At 34.1% G+C, this 18,073-nt stretch overlaps 1 protein-coding gene across 3 annotated transcripts in view; it reads right to left on the minus strand.

Annotated features, from left to right (window-relative positions):
- The window catches only part of LOC132551049 (serine/threonine-protein phosphatase 2A 56 kDa regulatory subunit delta isoform-like), a 38,849-nt gene extending 20,776 nt beyond the window's left edge, over nucleotides 1-18,073 (minus strand). For all 3 annotated transcript variants that reach the window (XM_060215159.1, XM_060215152.1, XM_060215168.1), the window contains exons 1-11: nucleotides 18,007-18,073; nucleotides 17,751-17,819; nucleotides 17,392-17,560; nucleotides 4,244-4,443; nucleotides 3,475-3,585; nucleotides 3,073-3,165; nucleotides 2,668-2,798; nucleotides 1,651-1,710; nucleotides 1,023-1,185; nucleotides 401-451; nucleotides 114-233 (exon numbers count right to left, since the gene is read on the minus strand). In XM_060215159.1, the coding sequence (XP_060071142.1) occupies nucleotides 114-233; nucleotides 401-451; nucleotides 1,023-1,185; nucleotides 1,651-1,710; nucleotides 2,668-2,798; nucleotides 3,073-3,165; nucleotides 3,475-3,585; nucleotides 4,244-4,443; nucleotides 17,392-17,560; nucleotides 17,751-17,819; nucleotides 18,007-18,033 (1,194 nt within the window). In that variant the 5' untranslated portion in view covers nucleotides 18,034-18,073. The remainder of the gene's footprint in view (nucleotides 1-113; nucleotides 234-400; nucleotides 452-1,022; nucleotides 1,186-1,650; nucleotides 1,711-2,667; nucleotides 2,799-3,072; nucleotides 3,166-3,474; nucleotides 3,586-4,243; nucleotides 4,444-17,391; nucleotides 17,561-17,750; nucleotides 17,820-18,006) is intronic.

Raw genomic sequence — 18,073 nt, forward strand, 5'->3', positions numbered from 1 at the left:
TCCATAAATGATGTCAATTGTACTGAGTGTACATAAAGCCTCAACTGTTTAAACCTGTTATACAAGTTTTCATCATCAACCCCTTTTAACACACAGCAGTGTATAATACGCACCTGAAAGTGGGGACTGGACACACATTTGGCTAGCTGTTTGAAAAGTGGGTTCATCACCTTGGTGAACTCAGCGGGTTCTATCACATCTAAAATCTCTTCCAATTCATTCAAAAACATCACCTGAAACAAGTAATTACCAACTTCAGTAAATATTGCATTAAACTAAGAACAGAGAAAGATTTGAAACAGAAATCAGTACAGAGTTCATAACCTCTTAGAAATGTAAAGATCTGCGTAAGTAATGTAAAATTCAATTCAGGTAACTGATATATGATTTGAAAGCGTACCTCTTTTGGACTATGGACCTTCGGCCAGAATTTCAATAATCCCATTATAACCTGTAATAAAACAAAGAGTCAGAATAAACTAAAAGAAATATCATCAATGAGAATTTGGGAAACATCTGATAACCTACAATCTATAATGTTTACAAAACACAAAATATCATTTTTTTACTTTCACTTTTAAAGGGCATAATGTCATATTTCACTTCACTCTGGACATTGTGATGAGTTTAAATAGTCCAATTCCTCAATTCAATCAAGAGAGGCACGAAGATATCAACATTGTTTCGTAATTTGACACACTTGGCATCGTGTTATTTCATACAGAAGATATGACAGTAATGTTTAATAGCAATTTCAATTCAGTTTCATACACAAGCACCAAAGTGTTTGTCCAATTGTTTAAAAATGTTTCATACACTCATGGGAAACTAAGATGCCACTACAGTCTGTTTCATATATCGTTACTATTATGTACCCGACAACCTAGTCTGAAAATTTTGTGAAAATTTCACACTCCCCTAGAAATTCATTAGAATAAAAATGGTATGCCAAAATATACTTATTCACAGTATAAAGACAGGATTAAAAGATATTGGTACAAAATTCTGGGAGATCTACTTACAGGTTCTGTGAGGCTGGGGTCCTTTTCAAGGAACTGTACCACACAGTAGGCCAGCTGTGGGTGGTACACGCTCAAAGACTTCACCTTGTGGAGGGGTAACAAAACCTTCAGAAGAAACACTTTGTGCTCCTCCTTCAGTGGTAACGCAAAACCATTTATAATACTGAAATATACATAAGAAAACACTTAATCAGTTTACTGAGACAAAGCCTGAAACTGTTCATCATAGATACTCATATACACTATGTAAAAGTAAAAGGTGTTTGTTATAAATAGTTATTGAGTACAGAATAAGGTCTCTTGCACATTGCTTTAAACCAGTTTACCAGTATTAAAGTCAAAAGGTGACAAAGCTGTTGATCACACTGTTGAAGTGTAGATTATTGGCCATATATATAAAGTTGTTAAAATTGTTGATATACTTGAATATTCTAGAGTTCATTAAATATTGGCCTTCTATATATATATATAGCTGTTAAAATTGTTGCTGATGTCGAATATTCTCGAGTTTAGTGTTTAGGTTTAGTCAATATTGGCCATCTATATATATACATAGCTGTTAAAATTGTTGCTGATGTTGAATATTCTAAAATGCTGAACTTTTGTCATTATTTCTTTTATACCTTACCTTCCCAATATTTCTAGTAATTCTGCTATACCATTATGATGTTCTGTTTCATAAATAAAACTGAAAAAAAAATGTGAAAAAACTCATGTTAATAAATTTTCAATTTATATACACACACTTTCATAAAAGTATTAACACTAGTATTACAAGTTTCAATAACTTCTACACTCAAAAATTGTTTTTTGTTTGTGTGATTTTCATCAAGCTTAAAGACAAATATTTCACAATATGGATTGTCAATTTTACTTTTATGAGCGAGGAAAGGGGAAAACATTTAGCTTTGACACATAAACGCACAAAATATATGGACAGTAAAAAGTATAACTAGCTCTGTTATGAACCACATTGTACACATGCTGAACAATTAGAAATTATCAGAATTTGAAATGAAGACAAGAGTATAAAAATCTGGGATAAATTACATTTCTTCGACACAATCAAATAAACAAATATTTTCCATTAAGCAACATTTGTTATAGTTGTAAAATGACCAACTGAGTTATGGCCATATGAGCTGCAGTAGAACTAGTTTCCCTAGCCAGTAAACATGTTATCTAATCATGTAGGTGTAAATCCGACATGCTACCCAACAGGTGTTGAATAAGGTTCTACCAATCCTTATGTTATGATGCTGTAGAAAATCAATAATGGCCAGTTAACAGCTACAATCTGAACCATGAATACAATACACATCAGTGGTATATATACATATATACACTTTTAGTATACTCTCCGTACTAATCCAGATGGCCACAGCAGATGATTAACAGCTGACCATCAACAACTTATCAACACAGAAACAACACAGAGATGGAGACATTAATAACCCAAACACTAACAGGCTACACCTACAGTACTTTAATAGAAGCATAAAGATTCTGGCTGTTTTAGTACTTTCTTCATTCTGTAACCTATGTAAAATCTGTATATTGAATTATGATAGATGTATTTATCAGTAAATAAAAAATTTAGTCAATACAGTATTACTCCACTTGAAAATGTTCTCCATGTTCTTACCTATAAAATATATTGTTGATTTGTTTCCTGATGTATGCCCGAAGTCCCAAAAATTTGCCATATATTCTGTGTAATATTGTTTTCAAGAAATCTCTTTCCCTAGGATCTTCACTGTCAAATAATTCTAATTGCTGAAAATTCAAAATGATAATGCTTTTAATGTGAAATATACATTACTGTAAACTCACAAAGAGGAAATACCTCCACCAAAACAAGGGCTATAACACAGACCAAGTAAACTTATTAAAGCTTTTCTGTCAAATGCTTATTTCAATCATATGCAATTTTATTCTGATAAGTGATATGAAACCTGTATGACTGAAAAATATATATTTTTCATTATCAATTTTTCTAGCTTAATTTTCATAAATGTGCACAAATATCCTCTTATCCCATTGTACTTACTTGTAATACAAATTTCTGGTCTATATAACGCTTGGCTGTATTGGGCTGAAAGTCCGGCGACTCCAAAAATCGTAGAAAAAATTCATAAACCAACTGAAAGGAGAAAGAATCGTATTCAATTAAGTTACAATGTTGAACATATTTTGAAGGTACCAATACTGTTATAATCTTTTCAAGGTATAAATAAAAGTAATGTTTCATCATCTATTTGATTGACGGTAAGAGAAGTAAAAGAAAATGATACACTATATTTCTCTAGACGACATAAATCTCATGATGTAGTTCTTTGCTGTGTAACTCTAGGATTTTTTAGGGGATATATCTTCTAATGGAATACTTAGTTCTCTCTATGCCCTTGCTACATGGGCATGGGATGATAATCTAATCAGTACCCATTTTTACCTGTAGGTGTGGCCATGATGCCTCTAGCGTTGGCTCATCTTCCTCGGGGTCAAACTCAGCCCCGTTGGGATTCGATGAAGGGGGTAACGTTCTGAAGAAATTGACTGAAAACTGCAAAAGAGACAATGCATGTAAATAATTCTTTCAGGCTGTATGGTCTCCTTCAATGAAATATGTATATTCAATCATATGCATTCTTAAAACACACAGGTCAGATTCACACCCAGCGTAAGCATAACCTTGTTCTGATCAGTAAATTAAAACTTCATTAAAGGGGCAAAATCCAAGAAAAATACCAAAATATTGCAAACAACTTTATTACTGATCACATGTATCTTGTTCATTGAAATTGCTTCACAGGGAAAGGAATAGTTCTCCTCACTTCCCTCTCCAAATAGATGAATAGATGGACACTGTAAATCAAGTATACTCTGCCAAATTATGCTGCAGGAGCACAAGATAAGCTATTGAAACTGCATCAAATGCATATCAACTCATTGGAAGCCATAATGTGTCACATCTACTTAAATATTGAAAGCTCTATCCTGATTGATAAATGATCTCTCTGCAAAATACCAAATTTTCAACTAAAACAAAAAAGTGGGGCAACGTACCAGGAGGCCTACTGTAATATGTAACACCGTGGAATATAATAATATTGTTACTTTAAGATGTCATGACACCAATTTGTGGATAATGTCTACAAATTTGCAAAGTTACAAATTTTCAAAATATATGTATGAGTTGTTGGTTACAGACAGATGCTTACCATTACTATAGCCTCTGGGTAGATGGCCTCTGTGATGACACCCCTGTTCTGGGTGACAAATTCAACCATCTCATTTAGGGCTGCCCTCTTCACTTCCTTCCATTTGAGGTCACTCAGAGGATCCTGTACAAAGTCAAACAGCACACAACACTGTCGGATCTTCTGTATAAACAGGTCTTCCCGCTCTGCTGGCGTTGCATCTGCAATGAACAGTAAAAATATGGGTTATTCTTTCTTCCTAACATTCTTTCACAATATATTGACTATAAATTGTACTTGCTCACACAGACAAGCTTAAATCCTCTGATTTGACCCTAACCCTGAGGAACAAACCAACCAAAAGGTAAATGATACAATGTTGTGAATATGAACTTAAATAGGCATTAAAGTGACAATATGTGACATTTGACCTTTTATTATTACAAGAACCTAATCAGGTGTAATATACAGGTGTATATGGTTCATGCCCAATTGTAATCACATAACACTGTCCATTTGTATCTAATTACTTCCTACAGGCTTTGCAATGATAATTTAACAAAATCTACTTCTCATGTCAATTGTATTTGAGGAAATGAAGAAACCTGTTAGATGAATAGTCTACCTGCAGAAAGTTATGCCTTAGTGTTATGTTATGCCTTAGTGTAATGCAAGTCTAGTGTTGTGCAGCACAGGTATTATTTATTATTCATATGTATCCTTTATATTATTGTAAAAGTAGGTCACCTCCCTCACCTGTCACAGAGACAACTAATCTAGGAAGAAGCTGTCAACATTTTGTTTCCTATTTAAAATGCTTCTAATATCTGACATGTTGCTAGATAATATTGATAACATTGAAATCTAGCCCCGAACTAGCCTTGTCTTTATGTTTGATATAGAACACTCATATGACATAGGTTTGCATAGCAGCTACATACTGTTAAATGTTGTGTGAGAATCATATGCTTTGGGTTCACTAAAATCCAAGATAACTTTGACAACAGGCCTAAATAACAAAGTAATCACCGAAATGCCAAAACTTAAACACTGGCCTTTTCATAGATCAGATATGAACAAATGTATAGTATGTTTTACGAAAACAAGAAATTCAACAATACAAAAACAAAACATGGATTAAATTTACCGACTGAAGTATACACAAAGATAGTGTCTATATATAGCTGCTTTTAGCCTCCACTAACAAATACCCAAAAGCATTAGGAATATTTAAATACCACTAATCTAGTTTTCCTTGTAGCGTCAACAGGTGTTTGTAATTGCCTAGGCAGGCTTCTCATCTCAATAAAAAACTGACCACATGTGACCATAATGGCATTGGTCTGAAGGATCTTTTGATATGTACAAACCAAAGTAACTCTGGTCTACATGAAAAGACTGAAATGATACTGACCTCAAGACCCTGTAACATGTACAATGACTCAGGTCCTGAAGCCCTGTGGTATATACAGACAACAGTTACTCTGGTCTTAAACTACTGTGTTTATGTACGGACCAAGATGACCCTGGTTAGTTAAAGACTAATGTAACCTTGGTCTGAAAGTCCCATGGTTATTGGTTATGTACAGATCATAATGACCCGGTCTGAAAGTCCTGTGGAATGTTCAGACAACAGCAACTCTGGTCTGGCAACCCTGTTAAATGTACATATTGTACAGACCACAATGACCCTGGTTTGATGTAGATATATTTATATCTAAACCTTAATATCAACGAAACAGATCTAAAGGCTGGCCCAGTAATGATGTACATAAGCCTAAATGACATGCAATTGAAAGCCCTGATATATATATATATATATATAATATATATATATATAGACCTGTCCCATAACAGCAGTTATTGATCATATATATTAAAGGCCTTTCAATACACATTAGTTCTCCAAGACTATATTAATGATTTTAATTTCAAACACAAAAAATCAATATTGTCATTTATACAGACTATATAATGTTACACAAACAAACCTAAACAGCAGACATATGATCTGCTTCATACTTGATTCCTCAACCTGATACAGAATCCAAGCAGAAACACAACTCAAAAAAACCATTACCAACTTCATTTGAATTCCAAGTATTATTCGATTTGCATATTTCTTCCAGTATAACACAACTACATATAAACAAAATTTCCAATTCAAGTCATATCCATCAAAAGATGGAAGTTCACCATCAGCAAAATATTCAGACAAAATAAACCTAAGAGATCAAAGACGTTACAAGACTGTCATAGTCATAGGGGATATTTTCTGTATACAAAAATGCAGGGGAGGACATCAACTGTATATAACAACTGCTTTCTTTCTCGCCGGTAGCAATAATACTTCTAACAATATACACTAACCGACTCTGTAGTAAACCACACCTACAGCTGCCCGACATGCTAATACTCAACATGCATAGTTAATTTATATTTATAGTTTCAGGTCGTGCTTTGAACATTATCCAATTTTAGGTGAGGTCTTTACATCACAATGGTAAGGACAACACCCTGATCACATATATAATTTAGATTGTGATTTAAGTTAATCTAATGAGTATTAATATTAAGAATGTGAGGGTTGATCAGAAATTCATTAATGATTACATTCTTTTCCTTAAATAGGCAAACATCTGGTCACTGCCCAGTATGCACTGAAAAGCCACCAATTGCAAAAGGTTTGAGGATCTCATTAGTACTTCATTGATCCTGTAAGCTTTACACCTTGTAGAGAGAAACTAAATAAAGAAAAGTAGAGATATAAAATGGTCATAACAAATGTTGGCAGGTCCAATAAAATCAATAGGACGTAAAAATTTAAAGGGATACAACACGCCTATATATACCCACAAGGGACATGAGAAACACATTGTGAGCAGGTCTCATACAATATCAGAATTCAAACTATGAATAGTATCTACTTGTAGCAAAGGATTCAACATGTGTTACATATACAGATCAGCAAATCAATCGAACAATATCGGTTAAGATAGCCACTATACAAAACAGCCTCTTCTTTTTATAGACACTGAACTATGGGGTCTTCATGGCTTTAATCCAGAGGTGCATGCAAGGAGACCTGACCTACTACATACCTATATACAAGGTATAATCAATACTTTCAGATTTATCCCTGTTAGTCATGATTGATGTCAATACCAAATCATAAACCAATTACATTCAAGTCCCACTCTTAAGTATGCTGAAGGCCACATAGACATATATATATACCTTGACTAGCACAACAGTATCCTTAGTGTGTGCTGGTGGAGTTGGGCCCTGGCGGTTGGAATTTTATCACCAGGTTTGAGATTACTTTTGGGTTTATGGCAGGGGGGAAACATTTGATGTTACATAAGCATGTAATCAGTACTACCAGGGAAAGCAGAATAAACACCAACCAAACACGCCCAATAAATAGTATTAGTATTTATATATCTGTAGACAGGGCCGCTATGCCCACATCCACTCATCTGTAACCTGTCTGGGCACTAACAAACACACTCAGTATTGTTAAAATTTTATACACAGTGGCCCTTATATATCTCATCAGCTTGTAACCTTGAGAAATTACAGGATCATTAGTGACCTATATAATATCTCGCTGTCTAATTAATACAGATGGTATAAACTTAACACTGGACTTGTCAGATACAAACGTACACCTGTATATACATTTTAACCCTTTTTTTTTATGTAAAATTACAATTTCCAACTTGATGTTTACGTAATTGAACCCTTTCCAGCATCAGAATATAGGTACGTAATTAACTAACAAACCAAACTCATCAACTCCTACACTTTGTTTTGACAGTTAAAACAGCTTTAAACCATTACAAACTTAAGTTCACTCATACCTAAATCAAGATAGTAGTATTTTTGGTCCCGTACAATTTCTAAGAAATTCAAAATTCAAATCAAACTCAGACATGATGTTTTCATACTGTAATGTACATGTCCACCATTGTTACCCTGAACGTCACTCGGAGCCAGCAGTGTCCACTTGCTATTCAGACCAGATCTAGTCATACCTCTGTCAACAAACTATTAACCAGGGTTTAGCTGTTAATAAGCAGATATTAGTTTGTCAGGATGAGTCATAGAAACACCTGCACAAGATACATCAGCTGTCCCTAAATATATAATTAGATTCCTTGGTACCATCACCTGATAAAATATCAACTGATTTCTAACCTTTACCCTCCCCTCCTATCATACACTGCCTTTCCACTGGAGTGTATGTTACTTGCATTAGAATCTGATGCAGCATCCCCAGACAAAAAATCCATACCATGTCAGATTTTTTCGTGTATGAAAAACAATTTGTGTAGATCTAAGAACACAGTCAAGTAAAAGATATTTGCATGGAGATTTCATGCTTTCATAGAAAGTTTTTCAAACTTAATATTGTCACTGTATGGTCCATTTTACAAACTGCTTAATAATAAGGGGAAAGTCTCTTCAATTTACAGTAAGTTTTGAAAGAGTTAAAATCTATATTTTGGTCATTCAGGCTACTTATGCATAGCTAGCAAGAAATTAATTCAATCCTTACAAATAACAACCTCTTTTCAATTATTCCTTACTGCAAGTGATACATCACATCTGCAACTCTAACTTGAGCACAAACACTGTGATGCCTTATATATAAATATAACAAGACTAGAAATATTTTTTCTTCTTAGCAACTAAATTAGCATTATAGGTTGTATACGGTTTGTCAAGTTCTTTTTAAATGAAATTACACTTTCAACATTTTAGTTGCAGTGGTAAATATTTTGGATGAATTTGCAGACATACACTGCTTGCCAAGTATATCACTAAAACTAGGTTATTAGATCTTTCATCCGCAGACAGAGTTTAATGTTTAAAGTGGCTTATTTAAAGAAGAAGGAACAATTTGAACCAATTTTTTATCACTTGCTGGAATTAATCACAGTGATTAAAGGTTACATGATAACAAGTGATAGCTTTTCCTATTTCACCTACATTCCTCGTGAGTATCCATACTTGTATTCTGTGACAACAGCTATTTATCTCAAACCAGATGCCAAAGTAATAGCTAAACTAAATGTTTATAAAAGTATCTTCAACATTTTGAGATAAAGCTGATTATCCTAACTTTATCTCAATTCACATCTCCCGGTCACCCAAGCTTTTATAATTTCCAAAATGTGAAAGAAAAAACAAGATCTTTAATTGAAGGAAAACCTAACATATATGTTCTCTTTTACATTTATTTATCTTGGACATGTGCTTGAGGTACAGTTGTAAGCAAACTTTTATCTTACACATTAGTTGTAAACACGCTTCTTCATCCATACCCATTACTCTTGATAAACGTTTACTCCTGATAAAAGCCTACATCTGACAAATGACGTCAGTCTTCAGATTCCCTAGGCCTTTTTTCAGTACTTCACATTACATATAGCTTCTAGTACTGTGCATGCACAAGGTTTAATCATAACACCATTCTCCACAAAATATATACAACTATCTTTGTTTCTGAATGATAGGCTAGTTTGAATGAATGGTAAGGCAAACTAACAGAGGAGTAATGCCCATCTAGTGTTATGAAACAATTTTGACATAAAATCTCTTAAAATAAGACACCAGACATGCCATGAAGAAATTCATAAATATGTCACAAAGATATCAATTGTTCCTTAGTAATCTTATAATAACTTCTCTTACAAAAATGACAAGAAATTCTTTATTCAATATTGCCAGTTTTACTGCCTTTTGAATCTTTCCTTCTATAAGATACATCAATTTCTCTATGAACAATTGCTTGCCAGAGAAACATGCAGTAACAAAAAGCTTCCAAGATACCCCTTCAGTTGTAAATGATGCTAACAAAATTTCAGTCATCTTTGTGGTCCCATAATACATAACACAGCATGTTTTTACCAAATGTTAAATGTAATAAATTACTCTAGAAAAGTGCAATCTATAGAAGAAGTTTTCATCTATAATATGCTACATTATTGTAAAGGAAAAAAGAAACCAACAGATCAAATCAACCAATACACCAGAGCACTGTTTTCTTCTCCATATCCTGGACACAACAGCAACATTGACATCAATCACTTTAGTCACGCCAAGCTTTAGTCATAGAGGATTTCCAGAAATGAAATGAGAATTCTTTTAAAGCTGATGCTACATGTAATCACCATGTTGAGATCAATTAAACACATGAAATGACATCATACCATGTTCACAAAGCCATGATTAATTCATACAGACAGAGCATTTCAGATATTGAACCAGTTATACTCTGTAAGTAACATGATACAACATCCTTAAAACACAACTTGTTCTAGAGCTGTTAATACTGTTAGTGAATGTGCATGTTACATCTCTATAGCTGAAGGTGTCAAGACTGTCACATCTCTAAATATGTGTGCCTGTCATATCTCTTTAATGAAGGTTTGAGCATGTCAGATCTCTATCAATGAAGATGTTAGCCTCCTACATCTGTGAGCGAATAGGTATGCTTGTCACACCTCTAGAACTGAATGTGTGTACCTGTCACATCTCTTATAACTGAATGAGTGAGGCTGTTACATCTCTATAGCTGAATGAGTGTACCTGTCATGTCTCTATAACTGAATGAGTGTACCTGTCATGTCTCTATAACTGAATGAGTGTACCTTGTTCATCTCTATAACTGAATGTGCGAGGCTGTTACATCTCTATAACTGAATGTGCGAGGCTGTTACATCTCTATAACTGAATGTGTGTACCTGTCATGTCTCTATAACTGAATGAGTGTACCTGTCATGTCTCTATAACTGAATGAGTGTACCTTGTTCATCTCTATAACTGAATGTGCGAGGCTGTTACATCTCTATAACTGAATGTGTGTACCTGTCATGTCTCTATCTGAAGGTGTGAGCCTTTTATATCTCCATCAATGAAGATGTCAGCCTCCTCTGAGTGGATGTGTGCTGGTCACATTTCATTAAATAGGTGTCAGACTGTCACATCTTATTTTCTTCACATCTCTAAATAAATATGCTAATGTGTATCTGTCACATCTCTGTTACTGAAGGCGTAAGCCTGTCACATCACAAAATGTGTGCAGTGATCAATGTACATGAGCATCCTGCTTCTGGTAGGCAAGTAAATAAAAAAGGATGCACCTTTCTCTATTATGTGAATCCTTAGAAAACATCAACATTTCAGAAGATGGCTTTGTTTACAAGATGTTTCTTAATGGAAGTGAAACGAATAAATCTTAATTTAGAAAACGCTCAATTTTTGTGTTATTTGTTCAGAAAATGTACATTGTGCTACACTGAAAGTGGAAGCCACCTATTTAATTTATAGTGATTTCCAAATGTTGGTAAGAAGTCAATCACACAAAGATTCTGTTTTGCATTTGGCTATAGACCTTAATCTTCCTATGAAAATACCCAGTCTTGACAGAGGACGGAAAAGTTTATTATCTATGATAGGACCTGATGATCTTGAGAGAGAAAAGGGGACAGATTTTTCGCAACTGGGAAGCAAATATGAACGAGTCTGAAAACATGTGAACAACAAGGCTCTTCAAAGACAGATGGCTGTTGTTTATTTTCGTGTTGAAGTGCGACAGTGAGAAAAAAATTATGATTGTAACATTTGCATTGAAAACAGGAAATGAAACTGTTTGACCCAAAATTTTAAAATCAGAAAATTTCAGAAATCTACTCTTGATCATCATATTTCACTTCATCACAAAATGTGTATTTATGCCCCGAGAAAAGATGAGACTATATCAAGAGAAGCAAGCCTCAAAACAAGATAAGGCAGCACTGACCATTATTAAAACAGTTCAGTGGCTTACCTTCGAAAATTTTCCCTGATCTGATTTAAAAGTCATTCTAATTATGTGTAGGATCTCATGCAAGTTCAGGACGCCAAAATTTTAAAGTTTGAACATTTTTTTAACTTGACTCACATCCCCAAGTCAAGGTGTCTGTACTCTGTATCTTATCCCTAACACATGAACTATATGGTGTCTGTACTCTGTATTCTATCCTTGTGAACCTCTAACATATCTAAGTCATGGGGTCTGTACTTTGTATCTTATCCCTAACACATGAAACTATATGGTGCCTGTACTCTGTATTCTATCCTTGTGAACCTCTAACATAAGTCATGGTGTCTGTACTCTGTATCTTATCCCTAACACATGAACCTGTATGGTGTCTGTACTCTGTATTCTATCCTTGTGAACCTCTTACATAAGTCATGGGGTCTGTACTTTGTAGCTTATACCCAACTTATGAACCTATATGAAGTCTGTATTCTCTATTTCATCCTGGTGAACCTATGACATCTCTAAGTGAAGGTGTCTGTACTCTGTATCTTATACCAGATACATTAACCTCTATCGTCTCTTTAAGTCAAGGTGTCTGTACCCTGTGTCCTATCCCTGACACATGCACCTCTCACATCTCTGTCAAGGTGTGTGAACCATGACCTTGAAACATAAAACCTCATACATCTCATACTGTGTTTATGCCATCCTTAAAACAGAAACTGTCATACAGTTCAGGTGTATTTATAGCTAGGCCTGTTCCTGAACCAGTCATGCATTTTAATTACAATGGGTTGTATAGACTTAGCATACTCCTGAAACATGATCTGTTCTAACAGCTTCCTGTTGCAGTTTATTTTGTTGCGACAAATTGTTTTCTCTGCTTTTCAAGTATTTTGTTAAATTTATCGATTAGAATGATTTTTCATAAATGAACATTTGTCAAAAGTTTCTCATAAATAAACTCTTACTATTCCACCACCTGAGATGATGTAATACAATACAGAAGGCAGCCTGAGGTCACCTTATGATCACCAGAGATATCGGTTCTGGATAGAGTTTGAATTATCCTGATGTTCTATTGACTTTTATTATATCAGTCTGGAGACAAGAGTCATAGCTTCAGCACCATAAAAAGTAAATAACTGACCCACACCAACACATACACTCATGTCTCATCTGATCATAGGGCTATGTCTGGTGCTTCTTGAACATGTGCAGGAGTTCTTACAACAATGTAATCAACATTTTGCTCTCCCTTTCCACTTCCCTTTTGTGCTTTTTGTACATTTAATGGAGTCACTCTCATTATTTCAAAATTTGACTCTATGGTACTTCATTTAAGATTGAAACAGTAATTTCCCTACGGACATTTACTTCTGTGAGTGTAACAAAGCTGTGAGTGTGTGTATATTTTCATCTGGGTTATTTATGTTATAATAAATATGTCATAACTTTGGGAAAATACCTTATGAATCACAGGACCTCATTAAGTCATTTGTAAAATTCCTGCCCTAATTTCAAACAAAATATTGATAAATAATTGTTTTGTGTACTCATCTTTAAATCATTACATTGATATCAGCTTGCAGATAAATTTAGACTTTCATTCAATGTGTGGTATGCATTTGAAATATGACAATTTCTTTCCATGATTATGGTTTGAATGCTGACCCTCACATTTTATAGGGCCACAGTTCCAACATTCATCAGCTCTTAAATGAAATGAAATGTTGACATAATTTCTGAATAATTCATATCATTCAAGACACAATATTTAACAGGATACTATGATAGATGTTAAACCTAGTTTACATCCAACAGAAACATGGATGCATCACACATCATCATTAGAGCAGCTGGCCACAACAAACCAGACATGAACACACCTGACAACACAAGTATACATATCCTTTAGCACAATATACACATGCACTTAGTGTCACAAACTATGTCACTTACATATCATCAGTGTTACATTTCCTGCAGTTATTATATAACATTATACCTATACCTTGTCAACTACTACTGTGTCTTCCAAAATGTTCTCTTATGTCAAATATACAATTTTCCTGCTTTTTTCAGACTCCATTTCTATCGTTTGCCTTTTACTTTGTAAAGTTTTCCTACTGCCTTATTTCAGCCCTGGTGAAGAGTGTTAACCTTTCATTGAGATAGGGCTTTTGTCCATTGCTCTTGGGCTTCTTGCATGGCACTCCAGTGAGGTAGCACTATATTGCAGGCAAGAGTTCCATTCTATCACAAGAAAGCAAGCACCAACAGCCAACTACATGGATATGGTACACTGAGTTCATATTAGCTGTATCAATTATATGCAACCTTAATCAGACTAAATAGTTTATAATGGCCTTGAGTCAATGAAAAGTGAGAAATAGGTAACCTGCACATGTCAGCATTCCAATACTAATTGTAAAAATAATATCTTATTTTCACATGCATGGTTGCACATACCCCCAATAAATACCACAGACATGTTTGAAAGTTCAGTAAAAATATCAATTTCAGTGGGTTTTTTCTTCTCATTGGGGAAATAGCATTTTTATTTCATCTCAAGAAAAGTGACCAGTCAGGAAGCAAATTGTTAAGAACACAAATAAATATTTTGTGAATTCAGTCAAGTTTGAATTAAATCCAAATGGGAATGGGTGTGGATATCACATTCAGCACCACTGAGCCCCAGTGAAAAACCCTGAAAATTTCATACTTCACCTATACCTACTCATAATTTTATGGAATTTAGGGCAAGAATTATAGGATCATGCAACTTAAAATCTGGGGTTACCTTAATAAAGGTATTTCCCCAAAACCATCATATATATCATTAAAAAAAATAAATATGGCTCCCTGCCTTTTTTCACTTACAAAAATGAATGTTCTTCATTCTAGTTTTCAAAAAAGAAATTATATCTGTCACAACCTTGATATAGTTGACTCATCATACTCAAAAGACATGCATGTAAAAGCAGACATGGAGAGCAAAAAAAGTTAACCTGTATATTTTTTGTCAAAACTTCTGTGCTTGTTCAAGAAGGATTAACACAGGTTACTTTTTATATACAAAGCTCTTGAACTTCATCAACTCCAGATAAATATAACGTGAATATAATTAAAAAATTTCACAAGATCAGTTGCTATGACAAGGCTTAATAGTTACTGGTTTAAATGCAAATTTGCATTTAACAACTACTTGTGACTACTGCTTCAATCTAAAGAGTATTCAAGTTAGTCAGTAAAATAATAACTGTCACACCTTTATAATAAGCAACTCTGACAGAAAAGGTCACTTCAAATTTCACTGAAAAGGAACCAAATGCTATATTTCCAATGAACACATCCACTACAGTATTAAACAGAAGTAAAATATAATCAGAATGAAATAAAGCTAGAGTAGAGCCAACACCATGGTTTTCTTTAATGTTGGAATATTTTAGTCCTCTCACAATTATGATGATGTACAGCCATATGAATAGTCTGACACAACAGGTATACTTTATTCATATTTACTTTACAAATTCACATTCATACTTTTGTGACACAAATTTAAGTTAAAAGAAATACTGGGAAGTTGCTTTATAATGAAATAACTAATTTTACCATACCATACACTCAAATCGCTAATTATCTAGGTTAGATTTTCACTTGATTGCAATTACTTTATCCCTTTTACTAACCAATGGTTCAATTATCAATAAAAACAAGTCACCACTAAGTGCCTGTACACTACCTATCAGTCATGACCTTTCCTAAAATTCTGAAACATAAACTTCAGTAATATTCAAGAGCTTAACACTTTCACTATGCCAATAGTTAATTTACCATTATCAAAAAGTCTTGTTGAGTGATTCACTGACAACAGAAAGATAATAAATGTATTTCTTTTCTATTTCTATTTCAAAGTAATGTAGACTGACATGTTCAAGAGTTAACTTTCTCGAATTTCACCAAACTGATGTCTATCCTTCTGCTGTGAAATTTAAACCTAAGACTGAGTAAAGAAAAATGCATATCATTTACCCATAATATTGTTTTTTCATCAAGAAAATTTACAAAACAAAACCAGATGAAATCCTTGTTCAATCTAGAGGACATAAGATTGTGAAGTCAAATCCTCTATAAATGTCGCTTGTATCATTTGACACAAGTTTTGCAAGGTTTTGATAATCTTCACCTATTGCAAAGCTTTAGCAACTAGATAAACCTTGTTACAAGCAATGGCCATAATAGAAAATACACAAGAAGGCTTTTAAAAATATATCCATCAGATGAACTTCAATGATTCATACACCCTAACACTGGGAAGATAATCTGACTTAACTTCCTTATCACTATCATATACAAGACCTACACAATTATTATGTAATTTATAAACTAAGATTTTAGTATTTTTACCGATAGTAAATGACTATGATGACTGAACACAGCAGACCAGAATAAAGACCCACTTACACTTAAAACACAAAATTAGTAGAACTGAATGGCTGATTATTTTCGTGAAGATCTGGATGTTGCATGTTTGATATAATGGCTAACATTTTCATATGTGCCTTTGAAATGACTAGCAATGATTTCATCATGCTCATGCCATAAATTTGAAGTTTTAGAAATCTTGGTAATAAAAACAGGTAGGACAGTAAGTAAGTATAAAGTGTAGGTGACCTAACTAGTCAAATAGTAGAATGTCTGTCTTGAGACTAAACAGTCCCTAAAAAACTATCAGGGTATACAGAATGTTTTTCCTAAGGACCCCTCAAAAGATAGAAGCTAAAGGATTGATGATGCTTCCTTGGATCTAAAGAACTTGTGTCATGACCTTGGGGACTTAAGACTTTGTGAAGGAGGAAGTAACAGAGGAGAGCACCATACTAGTCTTAATTAGTGAGAATTTTGCTTTAATAGAAAATGTCAAACTAAAAGACAAAAGGTTGCTATTTCAAGTCGACATGGGCCCAGATCATGTCTATCATCACTCCTTCCTGTTATAAACAATCTTTTTACAGATAATTTCAGCCTTTTAAATTTTGTATTGGGGGAGGTCTCCAATGCAGACACCTGTGAATATTGCCTGGCCAAACAGTATAGTTGGGAAAGCCAGAGGATCGTGATTTGCCTCATTGAATAAAACAAACAATCTTGATTTACGTATGACCCATTAATTTCATATCAGAATCCTATAATAAATTGTTAAATATCTTCATTAATTATCAAAGTCGTGTCTTCATATCACTAAATTGGCTAGATTATAATCATTACAACCACCTAATATGTAAACAACTTTGTGCTGAACTGTTTTTCACGGTTTCGGTTAAGCTTATTCTGTAACATTAATAACATGTACCTTTAAGGAGAGGCAGCTTCACAAGTTCCCTGTTTTTAGACACGTTGAATCTTGATGAATTTTGTCTTTTGTCTTTCTTGACGTGAGGGGGGCCTGAAAATTTCATTTTGGAAATCTGTGCTGGAGGAGGATGTTGTTCGGCATTTTGATTCGCCGCCTTTTTCTTTGCCTGCAAGCAAATGGGCATACATCTATGAAAACACGATACCACTTATGTGTTTCAACGTGACTACCAAAACACTTTGAAATTAAGAGAAATTTGCATTTCAGGCAAGCCGCCATATTTGATACCATGTCAATATGGCTGCCATCTTTGGTAGTGAATGTTTCGTATAAATAGCAAATAATAACAGACATACCTCATTTTCTGCATTTTCGGTACTTTCTTTTGCGTTTGCTTTCGTTCCACCAGTAGTCTTTGTAACTGTCTGTCAATTAAACAAACAAAAACATTCATATTTAACTAAATACACCCTGTTTATTTGCCAAGCGGCGTGTCTGTCAGTCGGAATTTTGACATGTCAAACAGGAAATCTAGCGATAATTCATTGGTTTAAGTCTCAAAAATTGAATGATCGTAATCATACATACAAATACTCGTACCAAAACACCTACCTTCTCTTTCTTTGGTTTATTTGGCATGTCGAAAAGGAAAATTTCCCCCCAGGAAGAACGTTTTCCC

Source organism: Ylistrum balloti, unplaced genomic scaffold (genome assembly GCF_031769215.1).
Source record: "Ylistrum balloti isolate Yb309-2 unplaced genomic scaffold, AGI_CSIRO_Ybal_v1 Utg369626, whole genome shotgun sequence".
Taxonomy (NCBI): domain Eukaryota; kingdom Metazoa; phylum Mollusca; class Bivalvia; order Pectinida; family Pectinidae; genus Ylistrum; species Ylistrum balloti.